Here is a 17,846-nt window from a genome sequence, read left to right on the forward strand (position 1 = left end):
TATTGTATTTCATTGGTCTAGATGTTTATTCTTATGCCTGTTGCACACTGTTTTGATTACTGTGTTTTGTAGTAAGTGTTGAAATCAGAAAGTGTGTTTTTGATTTCTTTTTTTTTTTTTTTTTTGGAGTCTTGCTCTGTCACCCAGGCTGGAGTGCAGTGGCACAATCTCGACTCATTGCAACCTCTGCCTCCTGGGTTCAATCGATTCTCCTGCCTCAGCCTCCCAAGTATCTGGGATTACAGGTGCCCGCCACCACGCCCAGCTAATTTTTTGTATTTTTAGTAGAGACAGGGTTTCACTATGTTGGCCAGGCTACTCACAAACTCTTGGCCTCAGGTGATCTGACCACGTCAGCTTCCGAAAGTGCTGGGATTACAGGCGTGAGCCACCATGCCCAGCCGTGTTTCTAGTTTCTGAAGATCTGCTTTTCCAAGATTGTTGTGGTTATTTGGACTCCCTTGTAATTTCACATGAATTTTAGGGTTAGCTTTTCCCTTTCTGCTTGTGATGATTAATTTTGCGTATCAACTTGACTGGGATGCCTGATAGCTGGTAAAACCTTATTTTTGGGTGTGCCTGTGTAAGCGTTTCCAGAAGAGATTAGCATTTGAATTGGTAGACTGAGTAAAGAAGACTGCCCTCACCAATGTGGTGGGCATCATCCAATCTGCGGGGCACCCAATTACGACAAAAATGCAGAGGAGGGGTGAATTCACGCTATCTTCATGGACTGGGACATCCTTCTTCTCCTGCCCTTGGACATTGGAGCTCCTGGTTCTTGGACTTTTGGACACCAGGACTTACACCAGCCCTCACCCCCAGCCCTACACAGATTCTCATGCTTTTGAACTCAGACTTAATTACAGCACCAGTTTTCCTGGTTCTCCAGCTTGCAGACAGCGTATTGTGGGACTTTTTGTCCCCAATAATCACATAAGCCAATATCCCTAATAAATCTTCTCTTGGCCGGGCACGGTGGCTCACGCCTATCATCCCAGCACTTTGGGAGGTGGAGGCAGGAGGATCACGTGAACCCAGGAGTTCAAGACCAGCTTTGGGCAACATGGTGAGGTCTCCATCACTAAAAGTAAAAAAATTAAAAATTAAAAAATAAAAATAAATTTAAAAATTAGCCAGGCCTGGTGGCGCACACCTGTAGTCCCAGCTACTTGGGAGGCTGAGGTGGGAGGATTGCCTGAGCCTGGTAAGTTGAAGCTGCAGTGAGCCATGATCATATCACTGTACTTCAGCCTGGGCAATGGAGCAAGGCCCTGTCTCAAAAAAAATTATCTTATATAAAGAGATTTATTTATCCCCTAATAAATATTTTATCTATAAATATCTATATACATCCTGCTGATTATATTTCTGTGTAGAAACCTAATACACTACATGAAGGCCATTTTGATTTTGATAAGAATTGTACTGAGCACTTTGGGGAGTATTGCTATCTTAACAATATTAAGTCTTCAGTCCATGAACATGGAATGTTTTCCAATTTATTTAAGTCTTTAGATTCTCTCAGCAATGTTTTATAGTATTCAGAGTTGTCTTATACCTCGTTGGTTAAATGTATTCCTATTTTATTCTTTTTATTTTTTGCTAGTATCTAGAAATACAATTAATTTTTGTGTGGTGATTTTATGACTTGAGATTTTTCTGAACTTCATTAGCTCTGAAAAAGCTCTACTAGGTTTAGGATTTTTTTTTCAAGTGTGAATTATTTAATATTTCCTGTATACAAGATCAGGTTGCTGGGCGCGGTGGGTCATGCCTGTAATCCCAGCACTTTGGTAGGCCGAGGTGGGCGGATCACCTGAGGTCAGGAGTTTGAGACCAGCCTGGCCAACATGGCGAAAGCCCGTCTCTACTAAAAATGCAAAGATTAGCTGGGCGTGGTGGTGGGTGCCTGTAATCCCACCTACTCGGAAGGCCGAGGCAGAAGAAGCACTTGAACTTGGGAGACTAGGGTTGCAGTGAACCGAGATCGCACCACTGCAGTCCAGCCTGGGCACCAAAGCGAGACTCCGTCTTAAAAAAAAAAAAAAAAAAAAAAAATAATTAAGGTTTTTTTTGACTAGAGAAAACTAAAATTTTACTTTTTTTTTTTTTTTTTTTTTTTTTTGGTCAGCATCCAAAATCTTTTTAATAAGAGGGTTCGTTTTTGTAGCCTCTTGCTGGCCCATCGGCCTCTGGGGCGCTCGAACTTCTTGGTCCCTGGAGCAGAAATAGGGTTTGGTGTGGCTGTGCGGGGTTCCCAAGGCCTTGCCGAAATGCCGGTACACCTGTCGGCCCCTGCGAGGACCGGAGAGCAGGACGGTGCCGCCGCCCTTGAGGAAGTCCAGGCCCAGCTGGTCGAAAGTCAGGATCTTGCCCCCGACCCTGAGGATGCCGCTGTGGGTCGGCTGGTCACGGGCAGCGCACACACCCTCAGTTTGGGCACCTCCTGAACCCGCGCGTCATCCGTTAGCGTCCCCACAACCACGCCGTTTTGTTTCCCATCCAGGAAGCTTCATCTTCCGGATCATCCGAGGAAGGGACAGACGTGGCCGGTTGGTGCGACTCATAAACAACCTCTTCAGCACAACCTGGTTGAATGTGGAGGTAGTTCGTCTGGCCAGTAACCTGCACAGCTTGACCAACAGCCTCAGGTAGATATCCTGGCTCTTGGGCTCCTTGCGCCAAACCTTTAGGTCCTTGGCCCTTGTTGCGGTGGATGTCAACTCCCATGATGGCGCCTTCTGCTCAGCCAGGTCAGGGAAGATGAATGTTTTGTTTGTTTGTTTGAGACGGAGCCTCGCTGTGTGGGCTGGAGTGCACTGGCACGATCTCGGCTCACTGCAAGCTCCACCTCCCGGCTTCACGCCATTCTCCTGCCTCAGCCTCCCGGGACTACAGCCGCCCGCCGCCACACCTGGCTAATTTTTTGTACTTTGAGTAGAGATGGGGTTTCACCGTGTTAGCCAACATGGTTGTGATCTCCTGACCTTGTGAGCCGCCCACCTCGGCCTCCCAAAATGCTGGGATTACAGGCGTGAGCCACCTCGCCCAGCCTGAATGTTTAACTTTTTAAGAAACTGCCAAACTGTCTTCCAGAGTTGTTGCACCATTTTACACTCCCACCAGCAGTATATGGGAGTTCCAGTTCCTCCACATCCTTACACTTGATGTGGTCTACACAATATATGTAACTGATTAACTGGAAAATGAACAGTTAGAAAAGTTAATTGCTCAGTCACCCAGAACAACCTTCCCTCTGGAACAACCTTCCCTCCCTCCCTCCCTCCCTTCCCCTCTTTCTCTCTTTCCTTTCTCTATTTCTCTCTTTTCTTTCTTTCTGACAGAGTCTAGCTCTATTGCCCAGGCTGGAGTGCAGTGGCACGATCTCGGTTCACTGCAACTTCCGGGTTCAAGTGATTGTCCCACTTCCGCCTCCCGAGTAGCTGGGATTACAGGTGCACACCACCACGCATGGCTAATTTTTGTATTTTTAGTAGAGATGGGGTTTCACCATGTTGGCCAGGCTGGTCTCGAACTCCTGACCTCAACTGATCCTCCTGCCTCGGCCTCCCACAGTGCTGGGAACACAGGCGTGAGCCACCGCTCCCAGCCTGCTTTGAAGTCTTTGTTAAATCTGACATCTGGAGGCCGGATGTGGTGGCTCACCCCTGTAATCCCAGCACTTTGGGAGGTTGAAGTGGGCAGTTCGGAGTCTCGCTCTGTCACCCAGGCTGGAGTGCAGTGGCCGGATCTCAGCTCACTGCAAGCTCCGCCTCCCGGGTTTACGCCATTCTCCTGCCTCAGCCTCCCGAGTAGCTGGGACTACAGGCGCCTGCCACCTCGCCCGGCTAAGTTTTTTTTGTATTTTTTAGTAGAGACGGGGTTTCACTGTGTTAGCCAGGATGGTCTCGATCTCCTGACCTCGTGATCCGTCCGTCTCAGCCTCCCAAAGTGCTGGGATTACAGGCTTGAGCCACCGCGCCCGGCCTCAGCATTTTCAAAACACCGACCTAGGTCTTCCTAGGTCTGTACTCCTGAACCCTCATTTCCCACCCCAGATGAGGAAGCTGGTCCCAAGAGATCACCTCAGAAAGGGACTCCCAGTTTGCCAGAGCTGAGTCTGTTTTATGTGGCCTGACCCTAGCCAGAGGGACCAGGGACTTCCCCCAGGGTTCTGACCCCTTCCCATGCCTTCTTTTCACCCTGCCCTTGCCTTGGGCACTGTCCTCTCCCAAACTAGGGGTCCAGGAAAGGTGGGAGTCTTCCCTGTGATGTCATAAGAACCAGTTGCCAGGGGAGACCTGCCAATGTACCCCCTAGGCAGGGGAGAGCAGGGCCCTGCTGCACCTAAGTCCTGGTCGCTTCTCCCCACCACACTGGCCCTCCATGGAAGCCTTGGTCTGTGCATTTTCTGAGCTGCGCATAAGAGAAGGTGCCGGGCTGCAGGGAGGAGTGGCAGGAAGAGAGATGGACTCCTGTTCCCACCTGGGCCCAAAGCCGTGGGGTGGCCTCAGGGACATGTATGCTTGGGAGAGGGGAATGGCCACTGGGCCAGGCCATGAGTCCCTGGGCTGGTCACTTTCTCTCAAACCCACTGTGCAATTTCTCTGCAGGGACAGAATACTCTTTCTAGGGTAGTGGGCAGAACAGGGTAGTAGAAAGGACTTGAGGTTCTGAAAGCACTCTTAGTACCAAGGCCCTAGGCTTCCCAGGCCTCCCTGTTGGTTGATAGCGGGAAGAGGAGTCATGTCTTGGGCATGGGCAGGGGGAGGCAGTGGACTGAGCCTATTTGACACACAGGTAAACTGAGGCCAGGCTGGCTGGGGGTGCAGCCCATCATGTGAGCTGGTCTCAGAGGCATGTGACCGTACCCTCCCCTCATGGCTGCTGTGGGGGGCTGGCCACCACCCTCCCGCTGTCTCCTCTGCAGATGCAGTGAGCCAGGCCCAAGGACGTCCCGGCCACCCCGACATACCCCCCAACATCTACGAGGGGGGCCTGGGGTCCCCGCAGCCGCAGTGCCCCAGTGCCCAGGGAAGCAAGCCCAAGAACTTCCGGCTGCGCCACCTCCGGGGCCTGGGCCTCTACCTGGAGAGCCACCCGCCACCCGCTGGCCAGTGTGAGAGCCACTGGCTGAGCCGGCTCATGGCTGGGGGCTGCCTGCCACAGCCTGAGGGCACAGCCTGGGCCCTGGACCTGCCACAGGGGACTCTGGGCCCAGGTAACAGCCTCTGCTCAGCCTTTCTGGAAGCCCGATTGCCCAGGGACAGCTTGGGAAGCAGTGGTGAGCTCTGTCAAGGCAGGACTGGGCAAGGGGGGAAGACCCTAGGGGATGGTTGGGCTAGGGCCTCAGACGGGCCCTTCTCCACTCCCAAGCCTCCACAGTGGTGCCATGCCCCAGGAGGCCAAGATCTTGATGAATCTATCCCTATCCCTGTGTCACGCACAGCTGGGTGGGGCCTGGAGAATCCACCAGGGACAAAGAAGTGCGAGAAAAAGGGAGGCTCTGGGAGGGAGGTCTGGGTGACTGCCCCAGCTCCACACTCGGTGAGGGGCCTTGGAAGCTGTCTCCTTTGCTGGGCCTCAGTTTTCCCACTTGTAAAATGAGGATTCAGGTTAGATGAGGGTCCTTCCAGCTTGAACCATTCTTTTCCCTCAACCTTCTCCCTTCCCTGGGGATTCTGTCAGGGAAGAAGCATTGCCCCCTTCCCTTCTGTTTTCAAGGATATCGGACACTGGGAACCCCAGGGTGGGCTGCCAGCCTCCCCGCCAGCCTCCCCTTGGGTTCCTCGAGTGACTCCTCTCTCCTCTTTCCTCAGCTTCCAGTTCCAGCATGGACCCAGACAAGGGTGCCCTCCCCCAGCCTGGTCCTTCTGAGGGCTTCGGACTCAGGCCCAAGAGGTCCTGGGGGGCCTGGGAAGAGGCCATGTGTCCCTTGTGCAAGAGAACCCGCTCTGGGGCCCTGGAGAGGCTATAGGGATCCCAAGTGCCAGGATTGGGGACAGGAGGGGACGGATGGCCGAGGAGGCAGCCCGAGCAGGAGGGGCTCAGCTCCCGGCAGTGGCCCTGCCACATGGGGTGGCCCAGGCAGCGGCCCAGTGCCCAGGCCTGGGCCTCGGGAGAATGTGATGGGGAGTGGGAGGAGGAGGAGGTCCCGAGGGAGGGGCAGAAGCAATAGAAGCATGGCCATGCCCTTGCAGCCCGCTCAGACTCCAGTCAGCCACTTGTACCTGGGAGGCTGGGCTGAGTGGAGAATCAGGCCCCCCTGCCTCCTACCTGAGAGGCCGGGGAGCCCACAGGTCTGATCTCAATAAATGCCAAGGCCTGCACGTTCTTGTCCATCTGCCTGTCTGTCATCAGGCCAGTTTGGTGAGAAAAACAGTCCTGTGTCTCTCCAGGGATGGGTCTGCTGTGCCCCCTGCCCTTAGTTGCCAGGGCATGAGAAGCGTGAGCTGGGGCAAGGGCCTATGGGAACACCAATGAGGTAGTCTGGGAGGGCTTCCTGGATGAGACACTGCTGAGCTTGACTCCACAGGGTGGGTAGGGGCTCAACAGCCCACCTCATGAGCCACCATGCCCGGCTAATTTTCAGGGTTTTTTTGTTTTGTTTTTATTTTTATTTTTTGAGACGGAGTCTCGCTCTGTCGCCCAGGCTGGAGTGCAGTGGTGCAATCTCGGCTCACTGCAAGCTCCACCTCCCAGGTTCATGCCATTCTCCTGCCTCAGCCTCCCCAGTAGCTCGGACTATAGGCGCCCGCCACCATGCCCGGCTAATCTTTTTGTATTTTTTTAGTAGAGATGGGGTTTCACCATGTTAGCCAGGATGGTCTCGATTTCCTGACCTCGTGATCCACCCACCTCGGCCTCGCAAAGTGCTGGGATTACAGGCGTGAGCCACCGTGCCCGGTCTAATTTTCTATTGTTTTAAGAGTTGGGGGGGTCCTGCTATGTTGCCCACGCTAGTCTCGAACTCCTGAGCTCAAGTGATCCTCCCACCTCGGGAGGATCCTAAATGCAGGCCATGGCATTGTGGGTGGAGGGCACAGTGGATGAAGGAAGGCAGGGCCGGGTCACGGAGGGCACCAGGGAGGAGAGCAGCCGAGGCAGGGATGTGGACCTAGGCCCTACCTGCCCCCTACCAGGTGAGGTCACTGCTCTGCGGGACCTCAGCTACCAGGTCTCTCTGGGCAGGATGAGCACAGCCCTTCTCCTCCCAGCTGGACCAGACTCTGGACACCCAGGCGTGGGCTTCCTCTGTGCTGGGGTGTCTCCACTCGACTCTGTTGATGTTTGGGATTGGATCATTCTTTGGAATGGAGGCTGTCCTGTGCATGTAGGATGTTAAGCAGCATCTCTGGCCACCACCCACTTGGTACCTGTAGCACTCTCCTCTAAGCTGTGACAGCAAGTGTCTCCAGACACTGTCCGGTGTCCCTGGGGAGCACTGTTACTGTGAGTGAGAAGCCTGCTGTGTCTTAGGCTTAGGTTAGGCTGTGTCCCCACCCAAATTTCATCTCAAATTATAATCCCCACGTGTTAAGGGAGGGACCTCATGGGAGGTGACTGGATCATGGGGTGGGGTGGGGGGTTCTGCCATGCTGCTCTCATGATAGTGAGTTATCACAAGATCTGATGCTTTAAAAGTGTTTGGCAGTGGGCCAGGCGCAGTGGCTCACGCCTGTAATCCCAGCACTTTGGGAGGCCGAGGCTGGCGGATCACGGGGTCAGGAGATTAAGACCATCCTGGCTAACACGGTGAAACCCTATCTCTACTAAAAATATAAAAAATTAGCCGGGCGTGGTGGTGGGCGCCTGTAGTCCCAGCTACTCAGGAGGCTGAGGCAGGAGAATGGCGTGAACCTGGAAGGTGGAGCTTGCAGTCAGCCAAGATCGTGCAACTGCACTCCAGCCTGGGTGACAGAGAGAGACTCTATCTCAAATAAAAAATAAGCAAACAATAAAATGTGTTTGACAATTCCACCCTTCCTGCCCACCACTGCCTCTCTGTCCTGCCACCTTGTGAAGAAGGTACCTGCTTCCCCTTTACCTTCCGCTGTGACTGTAAATTTCCTGAGGCCTCCCAGCCACGTGGAACACTGAGTCAATTAAACCTCTTTTGTTTATAAATTACCCTGTCTCAGGTAGCAGTGTCAAAACGGACTAATACACTTGCTCTGTTCCACCAGGCCTCCATCCTATGGGGAGAAGATGGGAGCACCCGGGCTTGCCTCAGTGACCTTCCCGTCTGGCGACTACAGCCTGGGTCAGGCTAGGGCTGAGCGCCACTGGGCTCCTGCCAGGTCGCATGCTCTGGGCTCCTGCCAGGTCACATGTGACGTGCCCAGGCCTGCCAGGCTCCTTCCCTTCCCCTGTACCCTGGGCCCACCCTGGACAGTTCTTGTGTCCCTGGGAAAGCAGATCCTGGAGACTTCAGTCCTTGGGTGCTTTTTGGGTTGTTCTAAGTATGCAAGCATGGCCTGGGGTGGTGGATACCCAGGGCTGTAGCGGTCCCCAGGAGGGGAGCTCTGAGACAGCAGGTGTTTAGATGCTGCACCCAAGAGCAGCTGTGATGGGGCAGCTGTGGGTGGGATGCAGCTGGCCTGAGGTCCACTGATGAGTCACATGGGGTGGTGGAAGGGCAGCTGCCTTCTCTCTCTCCCACAACACCCACTACCCAGAGACGCAGAGGCCAGGTGGACCCAAGAGACCACGTAAAGACGGACATTAGGGAGGCTGCTGAGGGAACACCAAGTGACACCTACCCCAGCGACCAGCTGTGGATGCCGGGCAGAACTGAGGCCGTCCAGAGGCCAGCAATACAAAGTCTTTGGAGTCTGGAGACCATTAGGGGCCTAATCCACTCTTTTTTTCCTTTTTTTTTTTTTTTTTTTTGAGACAGGGTCTCACTGTCTCCCAGGCTGGAGTGCAGTAGCATGATCTTAGCTCACTGCACCCTTGAACTCCGGGGCTCACGTGATCTTCCTGCCTCAGCCTCCTGAGTAGCGGGAACCAAAGGCACTTGCCACCATGTCCAGCTAATTAAAAACTTTTTTTTGGTAGAGAAAGGGTCTCACTATATTGCCCAGGCTGGTCTTCAACTCCCAGCCTCAAGTGATGCTCCCGCCTCCACCTCCTAAAGTGCTGGGATTACAGGTGAGGCTCCACACTGGGTTCTATGTTTAACAATCAGAGCTCACTGCAGCCTTGAGCTCCTGCACCAAGTCACCCTCCCATCTCAGCCTCCTGAGTAGCTGGGAGCACAGGTGTGGGACACCATGCCCAGCAAATTTTCTATTTTTTTAAAGAGATGAGGGTCTCACTGTGTTGCCCAGGCTGGTATTGAACTCCTGAGCTTAAGAGACCCTCCTGTCTTGGCCTCCCAAAGTACTGGGATTACAGGCCTCAGCCACCATACCTGGACTCCACTCACTTCTGAACAGAGTGGAGGCTCAGAGAGAAGCACCGTTTTCCCCAGGCTCCAGATTGTGTGTGTGTGGGAGGGTCCCAGGCTGTGGCCAGTGGCCCCTCTGCTACCCCGATGAGCCGTGTCTTGGTGTTCTGGCCCCTGTGTAGCCCCCTCCCCCTGAATTGGGACAGGCTCCAGATCTTGCTTTACCAGTAGAATGTGGCAAAAGTGGCAGGGTGGCACTTCTGGGCAGTAAGGAAGCCTGGCAGCTTCCCAGGAGGTCAGTGGCCCCATAAAGAGTCTACCCTGGGACTGTGGTATGGTGCAAAACCAGCCTAGCCTGAGGAAACCATGGAAGGAGGGAGCCAAGCCCATGGCCACTGCTGAGCTCACTGAGGGCAGCCCTGTGGGTAGCGCCATCTTTCACGCAGGTCCTCCAGCCCCGCCAGCCTGCCTAGCTAATGCCACATGGAGTCCCTGCTGACTCCTGTCCCAGCTAGAATTGGAAGCAAACAGAATGGCCCCTGCTTAGGCTGTGAAACTTTAATATAGTCTGTTACTCGGGTGGGTGTGGTGGCTCACGCCTGTAATCCCAGCACTTTGGGAGGCCGAGGTGGTTGGATCATGAGGTCAGGAGATCGAGACCATCCTGGCTAACACGGTGAAACCCCGTCTCTACTAAAAATACAAAAAAAAAAATTAGCTGGGCATGGTGGCGGGCACCTGTAGTCCCAGCTATTCGGGAAGCTGAGGCAGCAGAATGGCGTGAACCCGGGAGGCAGAGCTTGCAGTGAGTTGAGATTGCACCACTGCACTCCAGCCTGGGCGACAGAGCAAGACTCCGTCTAAAAAAAAAAAAAAAAAAGACAGTCTGTTAGCCACAGACAGCAGTAGCCAGGATTTTACCCCTGAGAAAGATATCTGCTGCAGCCACATGCTGGCCCCAAAGAAAACTGGCTCTAAATTGGCCTCTAGACAGTTCCTCCCGCAAAACCTCCCAAAGCCTTTTGGAGAAGCACTCCAACAGGCTGAGAGGCAAAAAACCCACAGTCATGGTGTGCTGGGGCGGGAGTCCATGTGGAGAAAGCAGCACCTGGCCTGAGCAAGCGGACGCTCAGGAAAACACACATTGACCATCCCTGGGCACGCCCCTCACCCTGTGAGTCCCTGAACACCGGTGCGCTGGGAATGAAGGACCAGGAGTCTGTCTCTGTCCTGGAAGTATGAAGGACCCCTACCCTGTAGGAGATCCTTGGGTGGTGCGTGCAGGGACCGGGGAGACCCAGGGCTGCCTCAGGCTCCACCCCCGAGCAGGCCTGGGGCAGAGCCGGCTCCGTTCAGGGCTGGCCTCCGTGCTATGTCTGGGTGCATCCCGTGTGAGTGTCCCATCTCTCCCTGCGTCCCACACTCCCTTTCTGCCCCCCAGTGGAGCAGGAGCATTTGTGTCCCAGCTCTGCGGTCTGGTGGGGCTATGGTGAGAGGCCTGGAACAGCGACAGTCCTGCCTGGCCTCACTGAAGCAGGGCCTGAGGAGCCGCAGCCCCCCACCTAGGCAAGTTACTAATTGGTCACACGATTGACCAAAGGCCCCCAAGAGGTACCCTCTTAAACCTCAAGGTGACTCATCAGCAAAGGTGAAACTGTCCTTGCTGGAGTAACCGAGACTGTGCTTCCCCAGCAGACGCTCCTGTGGGCAAGCTCAGCGGGTTAATCTGGTTTCACTCACCCCATGGCTTTGGACATGTGTCCCCCATGCCCAGCTACCTGGCCTCCCAGGGCACCAGCTACTCCTCAGTAGCTGCCTCAGACCCTCTCCTGAGAGGACCCTCAGCAAGTTGCATGTCTCCCGGCCACTGGCTGAGGTCAACAGCACAGGAATGGTGTATAACAGAGTAGCCACGCAGGCTTCAGAGTGGTCCAGGCCTGGGCCCAACACTCACAAACTGCATGGCCCCTGGGCAACTCCCAGACCCCAAGCCAGCTCTCCTCATCTCTAACAGGAATAGCAACATCCCCTGAGGGTGGCCAGGAGTTGCCATGAGAGGCTGATGGAAGCATCAGGTCTGTGCTGGGCAGGCACCCACCTCAGGCTCCACAGTGGGGTGCACCCAATCACCCTTGGAGCCGCCTGTCTGGACTGGGCCCCAGCTCAAGGCCTACAGCCAGGGAGATGCCCAGACAGGGCAGCTGCTGGGGACCTTCCAGTGAAAAAATGACCCAGTATGCTTCTCAACTTTTTTTTGAGACAGTCTCACTGTCGCCCAGGCTGGAGTGCAGTGGCACAATCTCAGCTCACCATAAGCTCCACCTCCCAGGTTCACGCCATCCTCCTGCCTCAGCCTCCCAAGTAGCTGGGACTACAGGCACCCACTGCCACGCCTGGCTAATCTTTTGTAATTTTAGTAGAGATGGGGTTTCACCATGTTAGCCAGGATGGTCTCGATCTCCTGACCTCATGATCCGCCTGCCTCGGCCTCCTAAAGTCCTGGGATTACAGGCATGAGCCACCGCGCTTTAGAACCTCTTCCCCAGGTTCGAATTCTTTCTTTTTCAGGAGTCTTGCCCTGCCACCAGGCTGGAGTGCAGTGCCATCATCTCGGCTCAATGCAGCCTCCGCCTCCTGGGTTCAAGCGATTCTCCTGCCTCAGGTTCCCAAGTAGCTGGGGCTACAGGTGCACACCACCACGTCCGGCTAATTTTTGTTATTTTAGCAGAGACAAGGTTTCACCGTGTTGGTCAGGCTGGTCTCGATCTCCTGACGTCATGATCCACTCGCTTCGGCCTCTCAAAGTACTGGAATTACAGGTGAGAGCCACTGTGCCCAGCCAAAGGTTCTCATTCTTTGGCCTGGTTAATCACACAAAACCATCGGCCTGTTTATCTGCAAGCTATCCTGGGGCCCTGCCAGTGACAAGCAGCTCCAGGCCAACTTCAGCTACAGGGCGAGGCCCGAGGTGCAGCCAGGTGGGTACGGGAAACAGGCTGTGACCAACTCCAGTGAAAGTCTATTTATTTGCTCATCATGAGACAGAACGCTACAATCTGTTCAACACTGGGCTGGACACTGCAGTGATTAGGGGCAGGCGTGAGGCAGGGTAAGGCCTCTGAGCCCGAGGACAAATGTCCATGGCAGAGGCTTCCAGAAGACTCGTCCCTTACCCTGCGGGGCAGAAATAGAAATCACATGATCACCGCTGATTTGCAGTGGAGAGGGCGCTGAGCTGGGCCCGGCAGGCAGGCAGCCTCAGCAGAGGTTCAGGCAGTCAGCATGGCGCGGCTCTCCCACCAGCACCGTCAGGTCAGCAGAGATTCAGGCAGTCAGCATGGCGCGGCCCTCCGGCCAGCACTGTCAGGGAGGGGGATGCTGCTCCTGCCTGGGGCCTGCCTTCATTATGAGGGCCCCTGGCCCCAGCTGAGGTCGAGGGGACCTGGGGCTGCCCCAGCACCCTGAAAGCCCCGGCTGGGCAGCTCTGGAGGAGAAAGGACACAGGTCCCTGAGGCCCCGTCTGCCCAGGGTTGTTCCTCCTCCTCCCTCCTCCTCAGGCTGGGGCAGGGTGGCACTGCTAGGACCCTTTGCCATGGCTTTGTGACATTGCAGCTATGCTGGGCGGGACCCTCCCCCTGTCCCCCACCCCACCCCTGCATCGGAGTGTAGGGCAGGCAGCAAGCAGCATTTGGGGGATGCAGGGTGGAGAGGATGCTAGAAGTGTGTGATGCACCCATGGCACTGACAGCCTCTCCACCCTCAGAGGCTGAGGGCCCACAAGGCACAGGACTGCCCCCTGCCCACCAGGCCCTACGAGACACATGGCAGCCTTGAGGCCCAATGACGAGCTCAGCTTCCTCCTGTCTGCACGTGGCCAGGCCTCGGAGCAGCAGCTCGTGGCAGCATGAGGGAGGGCGGGGAGGACCCAAGGAAGCTCGGCGGTGCCTGTCCTCAGCAGGTCAGCTGAACGGAGCATGCCATGGTCCAATGGGCAGTGTGACCCCAGGGCACTGGGAACTGCACGGAAGGTGCCAAGGAGCAGGAACCGTCTAGGCGTGTGACCGCCTGTGCCGGGGGGCTGAGCCTCAGAGCTCTGTGCTTGCGAGGAAAGCCTCCCCCAGGCTGCCCACCCCTCATCAGCCCCTCATGGAGGACTGGGAGCCACTCCCCACCCCCCAGGCTTCTTTGGGCTGGTTTTGGAGGGGGATGGGGCATTCCCTTTATTGCGCCCCCTTGTTCCGAGGCTCCTGTGCCTTTACGGTCAAGTGTGTCCATAATACTTGTGTTCCTCCCTTGCAGCAGAAAGTCCCCTCCGGCTTTGCAGGAAGGAGCTGCAGGAACAGGCAGCAGGGTGGGAGAGGCCCGGTGAGGGCAGCCCCCGCCCAGTGAATGCAGCCACACTGGGTCAGCCCTGGGGACGGTGCATGCGCAGGTAGGCAGGGCCAGGGCGGCAGCAGAGGCAGAGGTTTCCAGAAGCAGGAAGGGGAGCTGAAGAGCCTGTGGGGAAGAGAAGAGCACGGCAGGGTGAAGGCCCGGCGGAGACACTCTGCCCACCCCACACCCTGCCTATGGGCCACACAGCTGGGCCTGGGTGCTCCACGAGCATGAGCCCTTCTCCAGGCCATGGTGTCTCCCTGCAGCCACCAGGCACCTCTCAGTCCCCACACAAATAAAGGCACTGATGGATCCAAAGTTGGTTGCACAGCCCAGTGGCCGTGGAGCCTGCTGTGTGAGCTGGGACAAGTCACCAAACCTCTGGGCTGTGCTGGTGCACAAGGTGGTGGACTCTGCAGTCCCCACGGCTCCTTCCAGCTCTGCCGTTCTCTGTGCCCATCCAGGGCCTTCTGCTTTTGTGGCTGGAGGCACCAAGCTCCCATACCCTCCTGTCTGCTGTGGCATACCTGCCACAGATGGGCACGCTCTGTGCGTGCCCACGATGTTCTGTTCCCGAGCCCGTGTAGCACCGGGCCTGCAGCTGGGGCAGGCCGACGAGCCCAGTAGATGGCTGGCAGCTCCTTGCAGAAGATAGCAGGGGTCAGATGGACAGAAAGGCGGGCTCTGCAGGGGGCCAAAGGGTGGGGCCTGGCAGCGGCTGCCCAGCCGACATCACATGGTCCGGCTGTACTCGATGCCACTCTTGGAAGAGATGCCCGACCATGGCAGGAAGCTGCAGAGCAGGCTATGGGCCTGGCGGTAGACTCTGTGCGGGATGGAGCAGGGGCTCAGGCTGGCTAGTGCAGAGCCCAGGTGCTGGATGTAGTCCGTGGGGCTCTGTTAAGGAAGATTGCGACTTGCCCTGACCATGCTCACCAGGGCACAGTCATCAGGGGCCCACACAGTGGGCTGCGGGACTGTGTGCAGACGGCAAGCCACGCTCGGGAGGCAGAGAGCCCGCTAAGCCTCTGCAAAGCTGGAAAGGCTCATGAGACGAAGTGCCCTCTGCTGTGCAAAACAACAAAGGGTGGCGTCTGGGGACAGAGGGGGCCTTCTGAGTGAGGCCACGGGCATGTGGACACCCCTACAATCAGGGATGTACAGTGGGTGGGGAAGGGACCTGGCAGAAGAGCAGGTGCTTCTGGTTCTCCCTAGATCCTCAACCCTTGGGGCAGCAAGAGGGACAGAGCCCTGTCCTTACGACAAGGAGGGGGTCAACAGTGCTGACCCCTAGATGTCTGCAGGGGCCCGTCTTCACATAAGCTAGAAGGCCTGTGGAGTGTGAGGTCACCCCTCTCTTTCCTGCTTATTATTCTATGTAATGAATAAATGCTAGACTCCTGAATTTGAAAGCACACACACACGCACAGCATGTTTTGGGCCACATTCTGTGACTATTAAAGTTTCCTGGCTTCCTTCCGACCTGTCAGGGGCCAGTGAGAGTTAAGGAGAAGGAAGCGGGGAAGGGCACACCTTTGGGTCATGCATCCCATAAGGAAGGTTTGAACCCAGGTGTTCAAAAAAAGTAAAAATCTCTTCTCACCGCACTTGTTTCCCCTCTGCTAGCACGGGCTCTGAGAGGGCAGGAGATCCTGTCTGTTTTGCGCACTGCTGATCCCCAGTGCAAATGGAGCAGGAGGCTCTCCAGCTGGGTGTGGGGGCTCATGCCTATAATCCCAGCACTCTGGGAGGCTGAGGCAGGCGGATCATTTGAGCTCAGGAGTTCGAGACCAGCCTGGGCAACATGGTAATACGTACAGCTGGATTTACCCAAATGTGCGTCAGATTTACCCACAACACGATCAGGTCAGGGAGAGAAGCGTCCATAAGCCTGGCCACCTGAACATCATCTGAGGGGGACCACCCTTCCAACTTCCTCACTGGCTCTGCCACCTTACGGACAGGAAGCCACAGTCCCTCTCCCCCAGAAGTTAAGGATATAAAATCGTCCAGGGAGGGTGGCCGCCATTGATGTAGAGGACATAGGTGAAGCCATCTTTGAGGACCCCTCGGATGGAGTAGTAATAGGGGAGATAGTGGTGCTGCTTGAAGTCTCTGTTTTCGTAGAAGCTTATTGCTGTGTTGTTGGTGGTGAGGACATGAAGGTAAATGGCTTTGCAGTGGTCCTGGGCGGTGGTTGATATATGATCCTTTAAACTTTCAAGTAAGAGGGAACCTTGGGGAGAAGGGGTAAAGGTTATCCAGGCAGAGCAGTTAGGAAGGAAGGATGACTGGACTAGGAAGGGGGCTTTGCACGAGTCTCTCAGAGATGTCTCGGTCCACCGTATCAGAGACCAGCCTTCCTTCACCACCATTGTCAAAGTCCCTAAAATCTCATGGCCAGAGGTAGCTACAGACTGCTGGGAGGGACTGCAGAGGTGGTCTGGTAGCGCCCTCCCAGGGGCTGGGCCCGCAAGGAGACTCCCTTTCAGACAACAAACAGGGTAAATGTGAGCCCAGGAAAACATGGACTAGATGGGCCTGGGTTTAAAATTAATTAAGACTCTGCCGCTCACTGGCCGTGTGGCTGAGTGGGATGGGACATCAGAGAAACGGTGAGTGGTGCTTCCTTGTGCGTGTTCACACTTTCTACTCTGAATCATGAGCAGTGAATACACATGAGTTGTACGTGTGGCGGCAGCAGGAGTGAGAGGTGCCCGTTTCCTCAGCTCCATCCTAGGGGCTGAGCAAGGCTGTGGCAGAAAGGCCTGGGGGCATGTGGAAAGAGGATGGCTGAAGGTGGTGGCTGTGCTGGCAGGGGAGGGATGATGAAAGTCTGGCCACATGGGGATGGGGATGGAAGATGAGACTGAGGGATGTTCACGAGCCAGAGTTGTTGGGGTCAGGGAAGAGACTGGGTGCAGATGGGATGGGGGTGGGGTGGGACAAGGGGGTGGGATGGGCGCCAAGCCACAGGCCCGGCTGCCCTTACCTATGCCGTGCTTCCTGAACTCTTTTACGACGCCCAGACTGAGGATGTACGCGACTTGTGTGTCAACAGAGAAGCTGGACGCTAGAATATCTCCATCCTAGAGGAAGAGTCAGACAGAAAGTCAGGCTCACGCTCCTGGCACACAGCTCACTGCACAGTCCGGCCCTGGCGGGCTCTGCACCGACTCCCCACCACGACAGCCAGAGGGACACCGACTGGAGGGGCAGAATCAAGAGGCAGTGGAGAGGGGCCCCCATTCCCCACGGAAATGAGAGCGTTTATGCCCTTCTGGTGAAAAATGGCTGAAGTAAGAACACACAGAAAAGAAGCTTCTCTTGGAGGTGTGTGGGAGGCCTAGCCAAGGACGGGAATGAGGCTCTGATGCCAGCACGAGGTAAAGTTATGGCACGAAGGGAGCAACTACACAGCACCGCACCGGCCTCATGGGAATGCACGCGTGTCACCTGGTACGCCTGGATGCAGGACAGCGGACAAATGCAGTTTTAGAGGTTCCGTTAGAGAATCGCACGTTGCCCCAGGTGGTCTTGGAGGAGGGAAACTCCGGCGGCCGTCCAACCCCCTCTGCTGCCCCTACAGGGAGAGGACGCCGCCACACCTACGTAAAGCCACCCACCATCTCTTGGTTCTAGAGATGGATTTCCGGGTGGGAGTCATGAATCCGATCAGCATGAGGCTCTTAACATCTTCCAACTCGTAAAGAACAAGAAGGCCTTTCTGCTCCCACGTGCTGGGCTGGGGTCATCCTGTCCGGGCTCCCTGTTCTCCCAGCCCTCTTCAAGCCACAGTTCACCCGGACATATCAGTCCAGGGAGGAAGGCGTCCTTATCACTCATTACTCCAGGCCTGCAGGAAGGGTGTCTGTTCCCCAGCTGACATCTCCTAACAGGGTCTACTTTGCCCTGACCTTGAACTCACTAAGTCTGAGAGGAAGGGGGGAGCCGAATGAGTGCCAGCGTGCAGGCCAGAGGGCTCTCTACTGAGAGCCAGGAACACGAGCCAAAGGGTCCCCATGTCAGTCCTGAGGTAACACAAACACATTGAAGGGGAGCAAGAGACCCAGCCGCC

General features: G+C 55.7%; 2 protein-coding genes across 11 annotated transcripts in view; one reads left to right on the top strand and one right to left on the bottom strand.

Annotated features, from left to right (window-relative positions):
* The first annotated feature begins 2,255 nt into the window (after positions 1 to 2,255).
* Positions 2,256 to 6,332, top strand: C20H16orf90 (chromosome 20 C16orf90 homolog). 6 transcript variants are annotated; one of them, XM_025371558.1, is made up of 3 exons: positions 2,256 to 2,756; positions 4,934 to 5,287; positions 5,823 to 6,332. In XM_025371558.1, the coding sequence occupies exons 1-3, from the start codon at positions 2,720 to 2,722 to the stop codon at positions 5,978 to 5,980; spliced, it is 549 nt and encodes a 182-aa protein (XP_025227343.1). In that variant the 5' UTR covers positions 2,256 to 2,719; the 3' UTR covers positions 5,981 to 6,332. The 6 variants fall into 6 exon arrangements, with proteins under 6 accessions (XP_025227343.1, XP_025227346.1, XP_025227341.1 ...); XM_025371561.1 differs by having other exon boundaries at positions 2,282 to 2,555; XM_025371556.1 differs by having other exon boundaries at positions 2,288 to 2,623.
* Positions 6,333 to 12,401: 6,069 nt separating this feature from the next.
* Positions 12,402 to 17,846, bottom strand: part of NAA60 (N(alpha)-acetyltransferase 60, NatF catalytic subunit) — a 28,903-nt gene continuing 23,458 nt past the window's right edge. For 2 of the 5 annotated variants that reach the window (XM_025371549.1, XM_025371550.1), the window contains 2 exons: positions 16,761 to 16,857; positions 12,402 to 14,594 (listed from right to left, as the gene is read on the bottom strand). In XM_025371549.1, the coding sequence (XP_025227334.1) occupies positions 13,615 to 14,594; positions 16,761 to 16,857 (1,077 nt within the window). In that variant the 3' untranslated portion in view covers positions 12,402 to 13,614. Of the gene's footprint in view, positions 14,666 to 15,769; positions 16,005 to 16,760; positions 16,858 to 17,846 lie in introns of all 5 variants that reach the window. The other 3 variants (XR_003117152.1, XM_025371551.1, XM_025371552.1) reach the window with 3 other exon arrangements.

This window comes from Theropithecus gelada, chromosome 20 (genome assembly GCF_003255815.1).
Source record: "Theropithecus gelada isolate Dixy chromosome 20, Tgel_1.0, whole genome shotgun sequence".
NCBI lineage: Eukaryota > Metazoa > Chordata > Mammalia > Primates > Cercopithecidae > Theropithecus > Theropithecus gelada.

Bases quoted from the DNA above. Each gene is read 5' to 3' on its own strand.
- C20H16orf90 (XM_025371556.1), top strand. From the start codon at position 2,392: ATGCCGCTGTGGGTCGGCTGGTCACGGGCAGCGCACACACCCTCAGTT. The intron at 2,624-4,933 runs GTAACCTGCACA...TCTCCTCTGCAG, and splicing joins GGAGGTAGTTCGTCTGGCCA to ATGCAGTGAGCCAGGCCCAA. The intron at 5,288-5,822 runs GTGAGCTCTGTC...CTCTTTCCTCAG, and splicing joins GGACAGCTTGGGAAGCAGTG to CTTCCAGTTCCAGCATGGAC.